The 21,688-nt window shown below is 40.7% G+C and overlaps 1 protein-coding gene across 2 annotated transcripts in view; it reads left to right on the top strand.

The window, feature by feature from the left end:
- Window positions 1-841: 841 nt before the first annotated feature.
- The window catches only part of UROC1 (urocanate hydratase 1), a 29,731-nt gene continuing 8,884 nt past the window's right edge, over window positions 842-21,688 (top strand). Inside the window, exons 1-16 of one of the 2 annotated variants that reach the window (XM_015875050.2) lie at window positions 842-1,120; window positions 4,917-5,047; window positions 7,202-7,295; window positions 7,432-7,491; window positions 9,432-9,560; window positions 9,900-9,961; window positions 10,983-11,049; window positions 11,561-11,704; window positions 14,346-14,434; window positions 14,882-14,944; window positions 15,631-15,810; window positions 15,938-16,035; window positions 16,182-16,254; window positions 17,184-17,305; window positions 20,278-20,348; window positions 21,255-21,353. In XM_015875050.2, the coding sequence (XP_015730536.1) occupies window positions 995-1,120; window positions 4,917-5,047; window positions 7,202-7,295; window positions 7,432-7,491; window positions 9,432-9,560; window positions 9,900-9,961; window positions 10,983-11,049; window positions 11,561-11,704; window positions 14,346-14,434; window positions 14,882-14,944; window positions 15,631-15,810; window positions 15,938-16,035; window positions 16,182-16,254; window positions 17,184-17,305; window positions 20,278-20,348; window positions 21,255-21,353 (1,608 nt within the window). In that variant the 5' untranslated portion in view covers window positions 842-994. The remainder of the gene's footprint in view (window positions 1,121-4,916; window positions 5,048-7,201; window positions 7,296-7,431; window positions 7,492-9,431; window positions 9,561-9,899; window positions 9,962-10,982; window positions 11,050-11,560; window positions 11,705-14,345; window positions 14,435-14,881; window positions 14,945-15,630; window positions 15,811-15,937; window positions 16,036-16,181; window positions 16,255-17,183; window positions 17,306-20,277; window positions 20,349-21,254; window positions 21,354-21,688) is intronic. The other variant, XM_015875051.1, reaches the window with a different exon arrangement.

Genomic DNA, 21,688 nt, shown 5'->3' with positions numbered 1-21,688 from the left:
AAGCACAGCATTTTCTTTCTTTCCACAGTTTAGGTGGGTTGTGTCATGATCACTAACTGAAATGTTTCTCCCAGATAATTTCATCAGACTTAAACTACAGCACTTGAGAAAAATTCCCTGGCCACGATTGTAGTTCCGTGGATGTAATAATAAAGGTCAAGAAGCTCCTGTGTAATTTATACAGCAGCTGAAAACAGGGAGCAGAGTTCATGGTGCTCTTTAAGTGGGAAGTCAAAGTGAAGCATATTCATTTACTTCTGATGTCTGGACGGCAACACCGTAAGGCTGTCCAGTTCTTCTTGACTGTGGGCTATAAAAGTGCTTTAAAACTGAAAGCTTTCATTCCTCTTCTCTATTATTGCCTGTCTTGAGAAAACTAGTACAAGGGCTTAATACTACTGAAATCCAGGCGTGCCTGTGGGCTAAGAGGAGCTAACGTCTAAGGGGGGAATTTTACTGTTATCCTCGACATCTGCTGTCATCCAGGGGATGGACACCTGGACTGCATCCGAGAACAGTCCATACCGAGGGTGCTCAAACAGAGACAGACCATCTTCTTTTTGTGAGCAGTGGCATGAATGATGGTTAGTTGTTGTTGGTTCCTCAGCTATGGAAATGTGAAAACACAATCCTTGTGATGTTGGGCAAGGTTTGTGCTGCAGAGACAGGGAATTGGGTGATTGGGAAAGTGCTGTCGTGGCTCAGTGCAGCTCCTGCTGCAAAGCACCCAGAGAAGAAACTGCAAAACTGTGAATCATTCATTTTGGGGGAGGGCAGAAGAGCCAATGGCATGGCACAGATGGGGTAGGTGTGTCACCTGTGCTGCTTGCCCTTCTGTGCTCCACAGGCATTTCCAAAGCAGAGGACAGGCTGTCATCTGTAGAGCAGGGTGCATCTCAGTTGCTGAGCATCTTGCTTGCCTGCAGCCCTTGTTCTTCACTCCTTGTGCCTCTCCACTTTGCCTCGCCTTTCCTCCTATATTTCCTCAACAGCCATGACTACCTTGAAGGAAATCTGTCGTGGCCTTCCTCTAAACCCTTTGCCTGAAAACAGAGGTCGGAGGAATGGAATACCCCATGCACCTGTGAGAACCCCTAATCTCACTGCTCAGGAGAAAAAGGTAACATGGGGTTTCACGAGGCTCACTTCTCTTCCTTTCAGATAAATGCAGCGGGGAGCGGCATCAAATGCTTTTCTGAGCATGGGCAAATGTATTTCCTTTGTGTTATAACTTCAGCAATGGGACAAAATACTGGAAAATCTTCTGCTCTCTTTCCTTTCTCCCTGAGTTGATTGATATGAAGATGTGCTGCACAACAGCTCGCATGACTTTAAATGGCTGAAGAGGCCTTAACTTTAATGCTGTCAGTCCAGCATTGGTTTCTAATGAATTTATGAAGACTGTTGCAAAAACGGTTCCTATTTATGGGAGTGAACACTAACCCCTCACATACAGTAAACACAAAATGTGGCAGATCGACATCTCGGTATGAGTTACTTATCTACATGTTTGCATAACAATCCAGAAATGATTTATTTTAACCAGTAGTTTGAAGCATCCTGGAATCGAGACAAGTTTATAAGGAATCGAGTTAATTATTTGTCTTATGTTGTGTAATTCTTTTCCAGTGTCTTTTTGTTTAAATAGTTTGTGTACACACTAAAGCAATCATTGCGGTGTTTCATGTTAGAGATTTCATAAAAACATCTGCAGCAGAAAATAATGGTCAGTGGGTAGAGAACCTTAGGGACTGTGTTGAGAGGATGAGGGGGGTTCTTTAGCTTGAACGCCTGTGCTTCATCACATGGAATACTTGACAGTGTGACTTTCTGGTCACACAGAAGTTCCTCACCCACACCAAGATACGTGCAACTTTCTTGCTTTCGTGGGAGTTCTCCCTGGCATTAGCACTGAAATTCTTTCAGAGCCCGTTTCCAGAAGCAGAGGAGAACCCATTCTCTGGGTAGAGGGAGGAACAGCTGTGAGATATCCAAAGAGGATTTACTCCAATGTCAGGAGCAGTTGTGGCGGAGGCATCCTGTGTGTGCCTGGGACAGCTCAGACAGATGGAAGTGTGGCTTGCAAGCATGCAGAAAGGGGCTGTGGGGATAGATGTGAAGATAGGAGATGGTGTTTCTCTCAGTGCAGTGCCAAACCTTACTGTCTACCTGAAGAAACACTGGTAATGACAAAACCCTCACTGCCTATATGGAAACCAGGATTGAATGCTCCCAAAGCTTTGCAAGGAGACCGTGGTAGGCTGCTTTTCTGGTCCCAGCCTACTGTCTTACTTTCCTCAGATCTCCTTCTTATCTACCACATGTGATAAAAGGTCATGATGGCTGGGTTTTTTATTGGCCTCTTAAAAATTTAAAAGCTTCCTTTCTGATTTACTTTACTCTTAGTCCTCCACCTTCAACTCTTAACAGGGTTAGAGGCTCAGCTGGTATTTATTTTCTATCTGAGAGGCTGAATCTTCTTAATAAGAAGTGTTTCGTGCTTAGGAAAGGTTGCCTGTCTACAAGGTAGTTTTAAAGTCTTGAGACAGGCTACCAGATCTTGTTGGCAGTGTGTAATACTGAGCACATTGCGAGGCTTGTCTTTAGGTATAACACTGTGCTCATTTGCTAATTGAGGCACTCGCGGAAGCTTTGACAGAAGTGAAGTTAATAATGCTCTGCTAATTTCCTCAGGCGAAGGATCTGCCCCTCTGTTCACATACCTTCATTCCAATTTTACCCTTTTTCACAATAATAATCCTTAGCTCTTTTTTTACTTTCTTGGGCTTCCTTTTTTGGCTATAATAGAAATCTTGTAAGCAAGATTTATACATTTCTGCATGTTCTGGGGCTTGCTAAAGAGATATACAATGCTTCCTACCATATCAACTTTAATCTCTTTGGATAAATCAAGCCATTTCTCAGAACTGATTTTTGTTTATGTTTCCTGAGACATCTTCCTTCTGCATTCTTTGCCTGAGGCCTGTAGCAGCCACATCCTCTCCCTTTCTCTATATGGCTCAGTAAACCCCAGTTTTCAGTTTTCCAGCCTCTGTATCTCTATGTAAATACACTGAAAGGAAAACAACCCTTAAATATTATGAGCAGTGCATCCTTTACAGAACAAGGACACTGCATTCTTGGTACTTACTGACATTCTATTAAAGCTGGTGCAACCTGGGAGGAATGCACACTTCTCAGTGTTGCAAAGAATCAGAAAAATGCCTAGCCATGGGCCCCAGCCCATAGGCTGACTTGGTCCTGGGCCTGCCTTGCCTTTATGGGCTTGCCTGGTGAACTCTGAGCCATATCTCATCCTAGTAACCATCACCTGATCCTAACTTGCTTTCCTGGCTTCACAGCAGGCTTGGACATCACTGTGATAAGCTGATGTTTCAGAGGTGCTGAGCAGATAGATGCCACTCAGAGTGCTGGCTGAGGAAGCTACAAACAGGAACACCTACAGATGAAATACCCGCAGTCTAATATCAGAGGGGAATGTGTCAGCTATGGGTACAATTAATCTTAAAGATCACAATAGCGTTTCATATGGTGCTTTAATGAAACTTAAGGAATAATGGCCTTGTATTGCCATTCCTTGAAAGCCTGAGGAACAGTCTATTTGAATTTGCTCCTTAAGTGCCTTTCTCAGGTTATCCAGTTTGACTCAATAATGAATATGCAAAATTCTCCCTGATGCATATGCCAACTGCCTTTTCATGAAGCAGTCAGGCTCCATCTGAGCAATTTTAAGAGACCCAGTGCTGCTATTGAGAGGCTGCTTCAGAATCTGTTATTTAAATTCGTCTAATTTCATGGCTGCATTTCTTCATGGCTAATTTACAGCCATTTATTCCTCTTTCCAGCATTTCCCTGAAGCTGCTTCCTACTTTGACACTTATCCTGCAGTAAGACAGCAATCAAATGTCACCTTTGTTCTGTTAAGCTAAACAAGGCATAGTCTTAGTCCTCTTTTATAAGATCAGCTCTCTATTGTCTGAGCAGCCCAGGAGCCCTTCTCACTCCTCATGTAACACTGAAGTTCATGTTTCATTAATGTTTGCATCATCAAAATTCAGGTCTCTGCTAACATGGGACACTAATAGGACAGGGGCTTGGTCTAAGCATATTTGAAAATCCAGACAGATTTTGCCTGCTTGTGTTTTTAGAGCAAAGAAAAATGCTATTTTTCCTTCAGTTTCATTATAATTCAATAACAGATAATACTGATCAGAGACTAGGTGAGCCTTGCCTATATGGAAGCAAAATACTTTCATCCTAAGAGTTCTCTGTAGCTAAAATGCCAAATGTAGAAGCACTTCTTTCCCCCCTATATTATTTCCCTGTATTAAGTGGTGCTGAGCTTCCCAGCAGCAAGTCCTGCCAGCACCTAGTGATATGTATGACTTCAATAAATGTAAGCCATCATGCTATGCAATACATTAGTATGCTGAATGTATAACGAAACTTAACCCATGAATATCTCCCTCTGTAAGTCACATAATTCAGGGCTAACCTGTTTGAACTGAAGGTATAGTAAGGTCTTTGGAACCTCTGGGAGTCCAGGATCTCACAATAAGTGTTTCTGAACAGTGCTTTTCTTGGTAGTTCAGTGCCCCCTAGCACTGCAAGAGGAGATTCATCCCAATCAGATGTCTGTAGGTTTATGCATTACTTATCAAATCTCCAAGGTCTTCCCATGCAGATTTGAGGTCAGTGGGGTGAGCTGGGTTGCATGTGTACATCCACAAGGAAAGATAATGATGGGTAGCTCTCTCCTGGCTTGGCCTTTTAAATTAAACCATCCTTGTGATAGCTGACATAGGTTTCCCGCTGAGTCTAAAGTTCAGGGCCACCCACTTACCTCCATTTCTCTTTTAGCTTCATTATTGTGTCCTTAATTTTTTTCCTGACAGCTTGCTTTGCGCAATGCCTTGCGTTATTTCCCACCTGACATACAAAAGAAGCTGGTGCTGGAATTTGCTGAAGAACTCAGGCTGTATGGCCATATCTACATGTACAGGTTCTGTCCAGATATTGAGATGAGGTAAGAACTGGAGCGTTCATGCTGCAATTGGATGTCCTGTGTGTCTTTAGACAGAAGAGCTATGGTTTACAATGATTGCTAATGTGTGTCTTACTCTCCTGTAAAGCTGCATTGTTCATCCTTCAGTTTTCATCCTATTTTCTGTCCTCATGAGAGTCTCATGGACTAGCAGGGAAACAGACTGCACCCCTCTGGATAGGTGCTGGCAGGACTTACTGCTAGAAAGCTCAGAACCACTTAATACAGGGAAGGGGCTGAGTAAGGTCATGTACTTGGTAATGCCAACTTTACCATATACTGAGATGCCATATGCTCTACCCCATAGCAAATCTTAGAGTTCCCAGGGACCAGTCACTGTTCAAAAATCTCTGATTGCAGCCTGAGCAGGAAGCCTGCACTAGCCCTGAGATGATGCCAGTTGTCATGAACCAAGAGGTAAGATCAGTTGAGTGGATGACTTTGAGATCTGCTTTGAGAGACTGATTATTTGTCAATCTCAGAGAAGATTTCCTGGGCTTGAAAGAGAAGCAGCACATTTTTTCCACGCTTGGAACCTGTATCTGACCCTGTCCTGTAATAGGCAGTGTCTGTTGATCTCGAAGCATCACTTCATTACAGATCTAAGGGGGCTAATGTTTGTGAAGCAGAACAGTTTTGGAGAGGGCTGCCAGGGGCTAGTTTCTTTTTTTAGGCTGATTGATTCCTTTTTGCATCCAGCAGAGGCCTGGTTAATGTCTATACAGAAATCAGAATAAGCAAGCAACAAGAAAGCACTCTAATTTCCACAGGCATCCATGTTTTTGTGCTGCCCATAGTCTGGGGTCAGCTCTTGTAGAAATCAGCCAAGGGGATGACAACTGTAAGAGAAAGTGAAAGATATTGCAGAGCTGGACTGAAGAGGACAGTAGTCCTAAGGTACAGATGAGGACTCCTTCTGCTCTCAGCTCGAATAATACAGTCCACCAGCTTGTTTCTATCACTGGCATCAGTGATTCTTGACTGCCTCAAATATTTTCTTTATAGTTTGTGATGATTTTACAGCTCTGCTTTTCCAGCTGACTCTTACAGTCTCAGATTAAGAAATATCTTTTGTTGCCTTATTCTAGTATTATTTGGTTTTGTTTTGTTTATACCAGGGAGCACAGTCCCATTTGGTTCTGTTCCCCTCAACACCCTTTTTCCCATACAAACACTCTCAGCCTGTTCTTGAACACTGGGTTTCTTAAACTGTGAACAGTCTTAAGGGGGAATGACTCCTCTTGATGAAATAGTATCATTCCACAGAAGTCCTCTTGTTTTATCACCTCAAACTTAGAAAAGCAAATTGACTACAAAGCATTTGCTTCAGTATCCTGATGTAAATAGCTGGGATAAAGTGTAAATGATCATGGGAGGAGCCCATTTGCTATATCTATAGAATTTATTTCTTTATCTTTACCATTTGCACTCTTTAGCATAGTTTCTTCAGTGTAACTGTCTTCCTTGCATAAAGAAAGCATCCAGACACTGAAGATCTATGGTCCAGTAAAAGGAAGATTGTTTAAAGAACGTGTGTAGCAGAAATGCTAAGTCACAGCTTGAAGCAGTGATTGAGCACCTGGTGGGAAGGCAGGACCAACCCAGGGGGGCTCAGGTGCATGCAGTGCAATGACCCTGCATGACTGGAAGGGATGGAACCAGGATCCAGCCCTTCCCAGATCTCATTTAAGGGTTGGCAATGAAGGCAAGGGTATCTCACTGAAGATCCCTGCTTACTGGAGGCTTTCCAAAGGTAAGCAGATTTTCTTCCTTTCTTTCTGCAACCATGGCTGTTGCATTTGGGCTTGTCTTTATTTGCTGCAGCCTAGGATTGTGCTGACCCCACTATTATTGCTTTACTTTCCCTCACATTATAGCATTACAACATGTCAATTGTTCCTATCTGCCTTCAGGAATTTTCAGTGCCTGTGATGGTTTTGTTGCTTACAGAGAAAGAAAGAGCAGAACTCTTGATTATAACTCTTGCTGTTCTATCTCAGTGGCACTGATACAACTGTGCTCAGGCCTATACAAGTACAGCAAAGGAACCATCTCAGTGCCTGGGGATACTTCTGTTGGATGTTTTGATGTAGTTTCCCTTATATGTGCCCTAAAGTCTGGTGAATGCCATTTCAGAGCATACCCCATAGAAGATTATCCTTGCAAGACCAAATCAGCTGCTGCCATCATGCTGATGATCATGAATAATCTGGATCCCTCAGTGGCTCAGGTAAGCTGCAGTGACAATAAAAGAAGTTTATTACTTCTGCTGCTCCTACAGCACACGTTGAACAGATAGTGTTGGAGACACACAGAAATATTCCAGAAACGTGCTTGCCTTATTATTGTTAAATTATCCTTCTCAGTTTCCACAGGAGCTTGTCACTTACGGAGGAAATGGGCAGGTCTTCAGCAACTGGGCTCAGGTAGGACGCTGTTGCTTTTGCAGCTTCTGTCATGAAAGCCGCTGTACGCTCCCCCAGGCACGTTCTGCTTAGGCAGAGTTTGCAATAATTCTTGGCAGTCATTGTCTCTAAATACTCCAAAACATCCTGTCTGGGTAGAGGAATGCTCAGTTATGAGCCGTGTAGATGGGAAGAGCTTGATTTAGTAAAGAGAGCACAGACAATCCAATAGAAATACTGTGTTTGAAAAAATGTCAAGCTGTGTAAGATGATGTAGAAAGTTCTTTCTATTTCTCTGATGTGTGTGTATATGTCTGTACTTTGCACAGGTAGTTTATAGGCAAAATAAATTTTAGGAAACAAAAAGCATATCTTTTATTTGTTTATTTCTGGTGCTTTTGCAACATTTTTCACAATACATAGAGGAATACAAAAATGAGGCTGTGATGAAGTGCAGCCCTGAGTCTTTCCAAGGAAATCAGATGAGCTGGAATTGTTCACATACTAACTGGGCAGGTCACAGTGCTTTTTATTTGCAGGACCAATTCCAATCTTCTGATGACAATGGCAAGTGGGTGACATCCTTATCTAAAATCTGAGTTGGGATGTTCAAGTTACTGCTGTCGATCTAAAAGTTCACACCGTTTCTTTGTTCTGTGCATTAATTCATAAGTGTCAGTTAATGCATTGCATGAAAGCTTTACAGCATCTCTCAAGTCACCACTGCTGGCAGTTCATACTGTGGGCCTGACTGGGGTGACATCCCTCGGGCAGATGCTGGGCTGCAAGGTGAAGGAGAGTCTCTGCCAAAGACAGAAGTATTTTCTTTTCTCTTGTTCCCATCCAAGTTAGAGCTTTGACCTGCAGTTGTTTCACAGCAGAACAAACAAAACCTTTCTGCTCTTGCTTATTTGGAGTAGCAATCACATGAATGATTCAGTTATGATAGAACATTTTGTTCTCTGTGGGTTAAAAACAGCGTGCTTTTTGAAAATTTGTCCTTGCAAAATTCCCATTGAAAAGGCTGCATTTGGTTTGTATCATCCACGCAGGCCTCTGTTTTATCCTGAATCGGTTTTGAAGAAAAACAAACAAACAAAAAAACCAACCAGAGGTAAATTTCCACTTCCCAACTTGTCCTCAGTCCACAGATCCATTTTTCTGTGTAACTGCAGAAACCCTATTCCAAACTGTTGTTGAATTCCATGTCCCATAGAAAAGCCCTTCTTGGATCCGGCTGTCCCATGAAATATAATGAATCTCTAGGCCAATGAAATATAATGAATGGGCTTTGTAATAGACAGTGATGGATGTGAGTTTAATCTATAGCAGTTTAAATAGTCATACTTTGTGGCATAAACCAAGAGTAACTATTGAAATATGAAGATGGATTGGAGATGCATTTATTTATGTGTTCCTTGGTATTTCAAGGAGTGTTGTCCATAGTGAAAACTGTTTGTTTTGTTTGAGGAAGAATTTAAATACATACGTCTGTTGAAAAGATGACAAGTACCAGAAGTGACTGAATTATCTGTATCAGGTTAGGATCAAAAATATACATGAGTATTTAATCTCTTTTATGGGGAAAGTTTTGCAGTTTGGTTTCGGATACATAGCCAGAAATGTGCCACATCCAAATGGTTAATCTCAAGATAAAATCAGAATGGCTTTCAAAATGATGCACTGAAAAGCTAGCAAAGCATTTCTGGGGTTTATACTGGAGAAATTATTCTGGAACTTATTCAGACCTCTTCTTGTTGATTTATGTTTCCTGCTGAGTGATGTCTCTTAATGGATTTTATTAAAGGCAAGAATGTGTTGAGAGCTCTGGCTGTTATTCCATATGTGAATACACCTCGTTATCTCTATAGCTGCATTCATACTCCATTTAGCAGCTTCATGAAGGAACATAAATGCACGATGGAAACAGATTCCCTCACTTTCCTTGCTTTCCTTTTCAGTTCTGGTTGGCAATGCAATATTTGTCAGAGATGACCGAAGAGCAAACATTGGTAATGTACAGTGGACATCCTCTGGGACTCTTTCCCAGTCATCGATATGCTCCAAGATTAGTTATTACTAATGGCATGGTAGGTGTTAGCATCTTGTTTTCTTTTTTCCTCCTCTTCTATTTAGTTCTCATGTGTCTACTGAATTAAAATGTAATTGATACTACCTGAACTAATGACAGCTCACAGAAGAATCTCAGGTCTAAATTCTGCTGCATTTATTGCAGCACAATTTCTGTCACCTCAGGTGAGCTGATCTGCAGTGAGAGAGGGAACAATCCTCTCCTTATCAGAGGACTTAGTTCTGAATGAGCCTGAGCTGTACATGTTCTTGATCAAAACAGAGAGTTTAGATAGTGAAAAAGATTTGCTTAAATCTCTAATTTGCTTATTTAAATTTCCTTTTTATTCTTTTCTTAGGTGATTCCCAACTATTCTAGTAGAGATGAATATGAGAAGATGTTTGCTTTGGGAGTAACAATGTAAGAAGGCACCTCGCTATTTAAAAACCATCAAATATTTATCTAAAATTTAACTCAAATATCAAGCAGCTGCTGTTTAAAATATCTGATGCAGATGGATTTCAACTGTGCTGCTTAAAGTCCTGATGCTGCAACATATTAATGCACACTTAAACACAATTACTTAGGAGCTTGAGTCACGTTCAGCCACACGTATAAGGATGTAATTGAGGTCTGGTAGGAATTAGAATTAGGTTTATTTGTAAGACTGGGCTGAATTTCAGCATGAAGCCATAATCATAACTTACACTTTGCAGTTACACTTTGCAGTGGTTGTTTCACAATCTGCAAAAACCGTAAGTTATGAAGTGTTTGTTTCTCTTTGCACCAAGAGAAAGCTTTGAAGTAGAACACTGCAGGATTTTCTTTTCTTTTTCTTTTTTTTATAATGATTATTTGCCTGCTTCTTTTAGTGTTCATCTATAAGATGAGCACAGGATGGTTATTTGCTGTTTACCACGAAGAGAATCAATTAAAACTATAAGAGAGCTGAATGTGTACAGATTGGTAAGAAATGGAAGGACTCAAACAGAGCGTCCCTTACCTTGTACCCAGGGATTTCATAGGAATAGGTTGAGGTCACATTTGGGTTTATAACTTCCATAATGACTGTGTGTCTTGCAAGCAGGATTGGCACCGAAAACCAATGGTACAAAGGAATCTGCTTTGAAAAGGTGAAGAGGAATCTGTTTGTGTCCCAGTCCCTGTGCTGAATGCCAAACCAAAACTTACATACATTTTCCATTTTACACATTTTTAAACTCAGTAGTTTAAAGAGCTCAATGATCCTCTGAAAGCACTGTTAATGAAGGAGTTCGATTAAGTTGGTAATGGGATAATATAAAATAACGCCAAATAGAAGTACAGGAGGTTGGTTTTTGTGTTTTTCTTGTTTTGTTATACTAGAAATATATGTTGACATATAAAGCATTCATTCTGCCTGAGCAACACATGGCGTCATCATGTTCTTTGATCTTGCTAGGTATGGTCAGATGACTGCAGGGAGCTACTGCTACATTGGACCCCAGGGAATAGTCCATGGAACTGTGGTAAGAAACCAGGGAAAACTTGGTGAGTTGATAACTGTAGGATAACTGTGGCTGGGGACTGGGGTGAGATGAACCACTGTGGAAGGATGTTACATGCAGGTATTTAGCAGGTTTGTTTTCCTTAGCAGCCATCTCAAGTAAGTCTCTGTATTGCGAACTGCTCATTATTCTATTTGGCAGTGGCAGAAACAGGTTTCAGTACAGATGGTTTCATAACATCACCTTTATGACATGGTTCCTTTTTAAAAGATGACCACCGTTTCATGGTCCCAGTGACCTCTGAAGCCAATTCCACAGTTTCAAACTGTCTTTGCAAATGGAACACATCATTTGGATACAGAAAATAGGTGCCTGTGAGTGCCTTCAGCAGTCCTGCTTGCAAATAGCCATGTGTTCAAGGTATCTACAGAAGTTAATTTGGGAAAATGCAGCTTGTTTGTTTGTTTTTGTTAAATTTCAGGGACTCTGGGTGAAATAACTCCTGGTAATTGCTATATTATGTTGTGTGTAGCTCACAGTGCTGAATGCAGGCCGTCGCTATTTGAAGGCAGAAGACCTGTCTGGAAAGGTGTTTGTTACTTCTGGTCTTGGAGGGATGAGTGGGGCTCAAGCAAAGGCTGCGGTCATTGCTGGCTGTGTGGGGATTATTGCAGAGGTAAGAGCAGCACTCCTTTCTTTCTGTCTTTTCTTCATGGGCTGAATTAGAGCTCTCATTCTCCTGATCATTTAGACCCCCTTAATAATACTATCAGGCCAAACTCAAAAGGTACTGTACCGAAATCAGCATATCTTTCTATTGCTGAGATTTTTCACTGCTATTCCACCCTCTGTGACCCCACTGTAAAGATATGAATGATTACTACTTAGGGCTGCTTCACCGAATGGTGAACAGAATGATTCTGTTCAATGAGCCATACTCAGTGCTTGAGCTAGAGGAAGAAAGGCTTTGAGAACCAAACTCCACTTAGGGCGAAATACAGTGGGAAGTTCAACCTTCTCAGCCAAATTACTTTATAAAGAGTTAGCTGGCAGGTCTTTGCTGCAGGCAGGTCACTTACTGCAATCGGAAGGGTAAGAGTATTGCAATCTGACCTGTAATTATGATAATTAAAATTCAAAACATAATGGGCCGGACTGCCCATGTGGCATGCAGTAGATCTGTCCTGCTCTGGCTAGCTGAAGCCTTACTCATGAAACACTCGATTTCAGCTGTTCTGCAGTGATGATGCAGAAGTGTTAGCTTTTTGTTTGTTTGTTCTGGGGTGTTTTTTTGTTATCAAAACATGAGTTATGCATGTATTTGAGACCTCATCAAGTACTCCCTGAAGATGAAATAAATGTATTTCATTTATCATTGAAAACATTCTTGTTGAATAAATTCTTATTCAGACTTCTACTGTGTCATCGTGATCTTTCAAATGCTAGAATACAAAAGGAGAGATTCTAGTGAATGCTATTCACAGCAGCCCTTTGTCCTTTTCATCTCCATGGCTGCAGATGATTTTGTTCAGGAGACTGAATATCGCCTGGTTTTTATCTTCTGTGAGATGATCCTTGTCGGAAATGAGCCTCAGGAGCACATGTGGATAGCTATATATATGTACATATTATTTATTTAAGGAACTATTTATGCAAATAGCACTGATGAATTGTGCAAGAGATGTCATTTTGTCAGCCAGGGCTTCCGAAGCTCAGACAGCAGGGATTAATGGTGCAAGTCTTTTACCTCTTCTGTTTGACATGAAACAGATCGTAATGTTATGAAATAACAGTGTGGAAGGCCAGATGATGTCCTCTGAGCTGCACTCAGATCCCCAGGGCTGCACTGAAGGTGATATTGGCTCAACATGGTTGTGCAAATTCTAAAACGGAGGTTGTTTTCTCTTGTTTTCTTTAATTGTGTATTTGAAAACACATTTGGAAGGAAGCTGGCTTTCTTGTGTGCTAGCAAGTCTGTGAAAGACTTTCCAAGGCTGACAGAGAGATCTGAAATAAAACATGTAATGAATTTAAATAGATTTTCTGTGTTATGCAGAGCTTTAAATGAACCCAATTCCTGTAATTCATATGAAATATTGAATCTTTTTTCTTTTCCCCTGTGCTGATTTAAATGACTCCCAGAGTAGCTGTCTCCCATGGCACCTGACTTCCTATTGAATAATTCTATCGGTAGTGACACTGCTATTAGCATAATCTGGGGTTTGGAAGGATAGTCTTTATTACTGATGTGGGAAGTGATGGAAGGTTTCTCATGCTAGGAATAATTGGGGAAGAAAAGGTTTCCTGGTGTTCAAGCCACTCCTGAATACAGAACTTATTTAATTTACATATAAATACTTTGTTAATGAGAAATAATAGAATTGAAGTGATGGGGTGGATTATAGAGAAGTAAAAATGCTTTAATGAAATACTGTAGGATACTCAGGTTATGCATTCTTGGGCACACACCACTCAGTGTCTAAAGCAGTTGCTACCACAGAAAATTGGCTTGAATTAATTTTGTCATTTGCTTTACACCACTGATAGCTCATTATAAAAGTCTTAATGATGTGCGAGTTTGGACACTGAATCATTAATATGGAATCTGTGCCAGAGCCTTCACAATTTGTCTATTCATTTATATTTTTATCCAGCTTATCTCTGATGCATAAGTGAGTCCAAAAGGGTACTGAGTTAGGACTGAGCTTGTTTGGAGGTTCAAAGTTCAAAGCAAGAAGGGATTGAAGATGTAGTTTTGTTTTGATCCACTCCATTTTTCACAGAGGCATCAGCCAGCTGGGACAAGGAAGAGCTTTTCTCTTTCCCATATTTGGTTGAGAATTTCAACCAGCTCAAGGAGCGAAAGTGAGGGTCGATTTCCATTGCTTCGCCCTGGGCAGTCCAGCAGAAATGTCTGAGTAGATTTAAAATAATAATAACATATATTTAAATCTTGCTGTTTGTTTTTCACTGCAATCACAGAAAATAACATCAAAAATGATTTTAAATGTGTAAATATCTTAACTCTTATACGGTTTCAGTAAGAATTTCTTGTTTTCTTGCTGTTTATGTTGAGAAGTGATGAATCAAAAAGGGTTTCTTTTTTCTTGTTTGTAACTTGAAATAATAGAGAACAGGATTAATAAAGATCGGAGGAGGAAAGTGAGGATTTGAACAATTGCTCTGTCGTATTTAGGCCCATCAGGACTGATTTACTCATTTGCCATTTTTTTTCCAGGCCAATTAAAAATAAATAAAGGTAAAAGTGACCCAGTAGGGAAAAATGAGGGTTTTAAGGTCTCTGCTGTGTGTCTTAGGTTGATGAAGCAGCGCTTATGAAACGTTATAAGCAAGGATGGCTCATGGAAATTTCTAATAACTTGGACCACTGCATTGCTCGCCTTAGGTATGGCTTGTAGTGTTATTCAGCTACTTTATCTCCACACCCTATTCCTTGCTTTGCATCTCTCTGCCTTGTGCCATTGTAGTATGCACAGAAGAGAGGTTGAAGGACATCTCCTCTTATCCCAGGTCTGATTTTGAATGCGAATCCATCCTTCTTGGTGACTACCAATGCTTAATACATGCTGTTACTGATGCTTCATATAATTTATAATGTCTATTAAATGTGTCTTCGTGGTGCCATGAATATGCATATAACAATTACGTATAGTGTTATGCTTCAAGAATTGGTCGTTCTTTCTGGAATCACTGATTACATGAAGGTCAAAAGTTCAGTTGCCTGGCTGGGTGTTGGAAACTGCATGCAGACTGTTAGTTTTGTTTGCAATGTGTATATTGCAATGTGCTATTTCTTTTTTTTTTCCAACCAGCCTTTTAAAATCTGTTCTAGAGATGCAAGGAAGAATAAAATTGCCCTCAGTCTGGGTTACCATGGGAATGTGGTGGACCTGTGGTAAGTAGTATATATGGGTGATGGATATATTACTGCTTTGAAACTTGCTTCCAGTCTTGAAGGGGAAGTGGCATTAAGCATAGGGCTGAGTTAATGACTCTGGATATTCATGAAAAATTTCACTGTCAAAAGGGGTATCTTCATCCTCATGTCACAGTTCCCACTTGCTTCTCATGCATTCTTTCCTTATGGAACAGTGAATTTCTTAGGGAAAGAAATCACTGAGATTTGTCTTCAAATGAAGAAGTAATTTATCCTTCTCGTAACTTTTCACTGTCTCGTAAGTGAGAAAGCATCTCTGACTTCAGTGAAGAGCAAAAGTATTTTGAGGCATTGATTGAATAAAAACAATCAGAAGATGGGTATGAATTCTAGCACTCTGAAGGCTTTATCCAGTGCTAAATCTTGCTTTTACCCCGTGTACCAAAGGCTGAGACTGACCAATACAATTGGAATTTGATTCATCTACTGGTGTTCCTGTACAGGGAAATGTGAAGTATAAGAGTTGTGCATGGATCTTCACCATGATTTCCCACCTCTTGACTGTTAAAACAAGACAGCTTGCCAAGGGTGTACATTTATAAACAGCTGTTCGGGATGGAAGAATCTCACCTGAAAGAAGAGCCTGAATGTGAAATAACAGCTTCTGTTCAAGCATTCTGTTAATTATCTTCCCTTCCCCCCAGGGAGAGGCTTGCATATGAGCTGGACACAACAGGAGAGCTGCTAGCTGATCTGGGGTCTGATCAAACTTCTTGTCACAACCCATTCAGTGGGGGATACTATCCAGTCCAGCTTGGCTTTGAGGAAGCCAAGCAGCTCCTGTCCACCAATCCGGGGAAGTTCCGAACTCTGGTACAGGAGAGGTAAAATGTCTTAGTGACTCATGCTTTTAACCTTTAAGTTTAGTTGCTTTGCGAGGGATTGCATCTTTTGTCTTTCTCACAAGACATTTCACTGACCTGTTATGTACTGTTTCATTCTTTATTTCAGTCTGAGGAGACAAGTGGCTGCTATTAACAGACTAACTGATAAGGGCATGTTTTTTTGGGACTATGGCAATGCTTTTCTCTTGGAGGCTCAAAGAGCTGGTGAGTAGATCCTGGAAAAGTGGAAATGAGGTCAATCTGGAATACATCTTCCTATCCCTGTTCTTTGATAGGATTGGCCACAGTGTTGTACAAACTCTCTAGTCCTTCCCATTCTCTCACTTACTGCCTCTTAACTCCTTTTGTAGGTGCTGATGTTGAGAAAAAAGGAGCCAATAAAACAGAATTCAGATATCCTTCCTACGTTCAGCACATCATGGGGTATGTTGGATTGATCCTGCAATAATGCACTCAAGTGCTTTATGACTATTGGTGTCTGGAGGTACTGCACTAAGGAGGTGCCATCTAGTGCATGTCTTGCAGTGTACTGTACAAGATGAAAAGGAGGTAACTGTAGCAGTAGTAAACTTGACTCATGGGAGATATGTCACAGTTACTCTTCTTTTTCCTCTGTTTTGGAGTAGTGCCCCATGAGTCTCAGGAAGATGTCCCATAGGCTATAAGCATCATCCTTGTCTTCTCTATTGGTTTCGGTAGAGCTACTCCTCACATTTTCCTTTGAACAGGAAAAAAGAAGAACTGGTCCTAGAGGGATATGTTATGTGTAGTTACCATGAGGCTCTAATAGCAGAGGTGTTCTGCTAATATTTTGAAGTGAAAGACATGACGAGTCTTGATAATTTGGTGTAAAACTTCATCCTTTTTAGGTTTACAAAGTTATATGAAAGCAAACACCAGGTGTCTGTACAGTAAGCTAAAACACTGACAAATCAAAACTCTTCCTTACATTTCCTTCCAGAAAATGCCTGGACTTGGTCTTTTGTTCAGACCTAGAATTGTCTGATAGTGTAGATGCACTCAGGGTTAGCGTGGCTTAAGAAGGAAAAGACCAGGCAACAGTAAAAGTACATTTTATGAAAGAGAGGAAAAATTGCAATTTATCTGATGCAACTGTCCAACACTGCTGTCAAAATGGTGCTCTGATTGGATCCTTTTACTCCATTCAATGCTTATATGAGACATCACTGTTTCATTAGTTAATGGCTCCTGATGTTTCTGTTTAGATTAGTTCATTGAAAATGTTTGAAATTCTTCTCTCTCTGACTAATGAAAGAAAAGCAGTGCTTGCAGCCAGGATAAATAAAGAAAGAATTTCAACCATCTCTTAATGAAGAATGTTCTCTTTGCAGGGACATTTTTTCCCTGGGATTTGGGCCGTTCCGCTGGGTTTGTACCTCAGGTGACCCACAGGACCTTGCTACCACTGACTCAATTGCCATGTCTGTGCTGGAGGACTCCATTCGTCGGGGAGGTAAGGCAACATTGCATGCCCTCATCACTGGGAGTGGATTTGGAAAGCTGATCAGAATTGTGCAGCATGATGGCTTTTGGCTGAAACCATAATGAGCAGGTTAGGTAGCAGATCAGTTGAAGGAAGCCCAGGTTTCATTTGGCCTGGTGCTCCATCCAGTGTCATTTATTTGTGATTGCAATTTTGAGGTCCAAAGCTTTTTTTTATTTGTTGATAAAATGGCAGCTGATTGGTTCCACCAATGAGTATAATCTAGAATACATGTTGTGTATATACTGCTTTGCAATCTAGGAGTTGCACTATTCCATATCACTGAAAGTGAGCTGTTGCTTTTATCCTCAGATTATGAGTAGGAACAGAGACAAGGCTGACTGTTAGCAAGCTGAATCCCAGTCTCCAATATTACAGTGGGAAGTTCTACTGCTTTCCCTTTCTTTTTCTGCTTTCACAGTATCTGGGCATCAGACTCAGAGTTTTAAGTGTCATTGTCCTGCAGCACTGAAGTCCTCTGCTCTTCTGTTTCCGCACAGGGGAGGTTTGTACTCCTTGGTATCAGGAAGAAATGGTTTGCAAAACTAAATTATTATGGGGAGGAGCGCATATCTCTGTCTGATTAATTTATTTCTTCCTGCATTTTATGTTAAAATATTTTCTACTTCTTTCACAAAAGAAATCACTGGAATATAAATAAAAGATTTTAAGTGTTTTTCAATTTGTTCTGGAATGGTTAGTATTGTAAGGATCTACCAGCTTTGGATACATTTCTCATTTGAAATAATGCTGCTATTGTCTTCCAATAATGAGGATGGATATTAGCCTTAATGCTTCTTTGCAAGAGGTGAATTATTGATGGAGGGGGTCTGACTGCAAGGTTGTCAGCTCCATCTACTCCCTTAAACCTCCTTTAATTATTATCTTGAAGAAATAGCACAGGTCTATGAAGTGGTTCTAACGCTCTGAACCTCAAGTATCTCTGGATGATGACATATTAATGTTTTTAAACCTGATCTCTTGGGTTAGTTGAAGGGAAGGAGAAATCTGGTACTGCAGTGTCTTCAAAAATCTGTAGCAGTTTGTCTTGTATTAAAATTGCTGGTCATCTGTTCTCAAGATTGAACAGATACATGACATTTGGATGGTTTGCGTTGCAGGACTAGGAAATGAATCACTTACTACGTCTTCAGTGGTACATGGATGTTTATATAGATGTTAATGTAGGGCTGAGGAGAGGATTTTCATTAAAAAAAATAATAAATCATACTCTGGCATATATTTTCCTTAAGAATATAAAAAACGACACTTCAGAAATCCCAACAGGTGAAAACAGGCTTAAGGGCAATGCTATTATTGGATTTTCTGCTGTATTTGGCAGGATAGTGGGAAGAAGAAAACAGAATCTGACCAGAAAGTAAACAGCCATTCATGGATTTATGTTCATAGCTGTTGTGCTTGCTGACTTGCTCCCTGAGGGATCTGGGCTTGGAACAAATTCTAGGGTCTGGATATTCTCACATACATGCGCATCTAAAATCAGAACCTGCCTTTGAATTTCGTAAAAGGATCTGTTATGATGGCTGAAAGAAAACTCCATAGAGCTGAAGTCTATTGCATTCCAAATCTAAACTTGTGACCTGGTCTCAAACCTGATGTTAACTATTCTTCTTTTGGGGGGATGGATTGTTATGTTTCATCCTCATAGACTGAAAATATCCTTTATGGTTTTATCTGCTTCCACTTCTGAGCTACCTGAGCTCTTAAGTTGGCCTTTGTGCATGAAATGCAGCCTAATTCATATTTTCTACCTCTGTGGTAGTTTGAAGGCTGAGCTGTTAATTATACAGATCTCCTAAGATCAAAAGGGAGATGATGATGAGCGCTGTTCCTCTGAGTGCAACATCTTCTACTATCTTTCAAAGCCTTAATAAGTAGAGAAATGCCTGTGAACTACCAGCACTGACACAGTAGCCTGCCTGAATTAGAGATTGCTCTTGGGGTGTGAGATGGAGGAGGGAAGGGTGGGTTGACAGCAGTTTAACAAATGGGACACGTGGAGCTAAAGTTTAAGCTCTTTCTAGAAGAAGCTTTAAGATTCTCAGCTGCAGGAAGGAAGACCAAATAAAATGGAGAATTCTTCCCTTCCCTGGGGATGACTGATGATATCCAAGTTGGACAACACTCCAGTTTAGGACAGAGAATATAACTGTTTATTGGAGCTGGCTGTGGGAGACAGGGAAGTGGTAGGGAAATATGCTAGTTTGGCACAGGTAGGAGCTGGAGAGTGGTTAAGTTGTATGCAGTTCTCTCCACAGATTATATACTTGCCTAAACAACGTTTTTTTCTGTGCAATTTATGCTCCAAGGTAATATGAGGCGACATAATTTGGTCTGTAGGATAAGTAACCTCAGATTTATCTTGAGATAAGAACATTCACATTGGCAATTCAGTATAGAGCAATTGCAGTGCTATAAATCTACATCCCAGCATGAGGGTAACTCATCCTCAGTATATAGTACCAGCTGATAATATCAGAATTTCTGATAGATGATCAAATGAGTTATTTACTACCTGATAAAACATTGAACTACAGTAGCTGATATCACAGAGTTCATTAAAGTTTCTAATTTAACAAGGCTCAGAAAGGGTTTGGGCATTTAGTAGGCAGCAGGCCAGGTCACCAGCAATGAACAGTATGTGCAAACCATATCTCAAGGTCTAATTTAGTTTGCTAAAGATCTGAATGAGAGTTATTATTCCAGCTGCCTCCCATGCAACGTCTCATACCTTCCCCTAAATATATTTTATGAGCTACAGCATTGGCTGCAAAGAAGACTCAACGTAGCACATCCTATATGCGTGCTTGTAGCTGAGAGCCGGAATATAACTTGCTAGTGCTGTCAGATGAATTTAATTTAATTTAGAGCATATTGCATTCATTTTCAAAATCTATTTCTTCCTTGCTTTCTCTTGCAAGTGAGCACATCTGTGAAGCAGCAGTACCATGACAACATCCGTTGGATTCGGGAAGCTGGGAGGCACAGCTTGGTAAGTGCAAAACCTCCCTCAGGACAAGTGACTGCTCCTGGTCCAGACAGTTCTCGGTGTTGGAATGAAAAGTAGATGTGGGTATGAATGAAAATGTGAACAGTAAATACAGCTGGTAACTCAAGCATCTCTCTAGAGCAGAGCTTTAGGGTGAGCTGAAGTGGTTCTTTCCCTTTACCCCCCCATCTGGAAATGTTCAAATAGTACAACAAGATCTAGCCTTATATCTGGAGTGAAACTGGGCAGTATTCATCCTCTGCCTCATCTGTAACCACCTTTCAGCACTATTCAGTGTCCTTTCTGGCATTCACTTGGCCTGACCTCATCGGACCTGCAGTTCCCAGCACCCTTTCCAAAACTGGTATACTGTGTTGTGTCATATTGAAGCAGGATGGCGGTGAGGCATCCTTTGTATTTCTTTAAGGGAGGGCTCTCACTGTGGAGCTAACTGGTAACACTGAAAGGCTTACATGTGCTCTCCTCATCTGGAAGCCAGACTGTTCTGTGGAGTAAAGGCTGAAGAGGAACATAGCTGTGCAAGACAGATGTTCTTTCCTCTTCTTTGCCTTTACATTTCTCTTTCTTTCCAGCCCATCACCAGTTCCAAACGTCTGCTTCTCAGCTGTTGATAAGGGGTTTGTTGAGAGTCTAGCAATCGGGTTGATTTAAAAAGTGGGATTATTGGACAGTAGCAGCTGATTACAGGAATACATCTTGCAGATTGTGTGAGCAGAGATAAAACTCTGTTCAAAGAGGCCTTAATTTTTATTTTCTGGAAGTTGATGAACAAATAATCTGTATTTTTTCCTACAGAAGGGGACAATCCTCTGACTGCATTTATCTGGAGCCGGAAGATAAGCCAGTTGCACAGGGAACCTTATCACTGTGGCTTTTCTTATTTTATAGGTTGTTGGATCTCAAGCTAGAATCTTATATTCTGATCAGAGGGGTCGTGTGTCCATAGCCATAGCTATTAATCGAGCCATTGCTGAAGGAAGGATTAAGGTTTGCCTTTTTCCTCTTAATATGGTCTGGTAATTGTGTTTCATATCTGATAATAGGGTGGCAGGTGGGAAAGGAGATAGCATCTACCAATAAGAGCAGAGATGCCTGCCATTTACATGGATGCAGTATTCTGTTAATGTGTTCCATTCTCCTCTCTGTCAGTAATCAGTATTGTGTTGTGTAACAAATGGACAAGTCTAGAAACTGAAATATGTTACCTTTTATTTCACATTGGGAATCTGTTACCTTTTATTTCACATTGGGAATCTGCATCTATGGGTACAATGTAAGCTGTGATTTTGTAGCATGCAGTGGGAAAAATGAATTAGGACAAA

Source organism: Coturnix japonica, chromosome 12 (assembly GCF_001577835.2).
Source record: "Coturnix japonica isolate 7356 chromosome 12, Coturnix japonica 2.1, whole genome shotgun sequence".
Lineage (NCBI taxonomy): Eukaryota > Metazoa > Chordata > Aves > Galliformes > Phasianidae > Coturnix > Coturnix japonica.
This window is presented reverse-complemented; position numbering and strand designations above follow the sequence as displayed.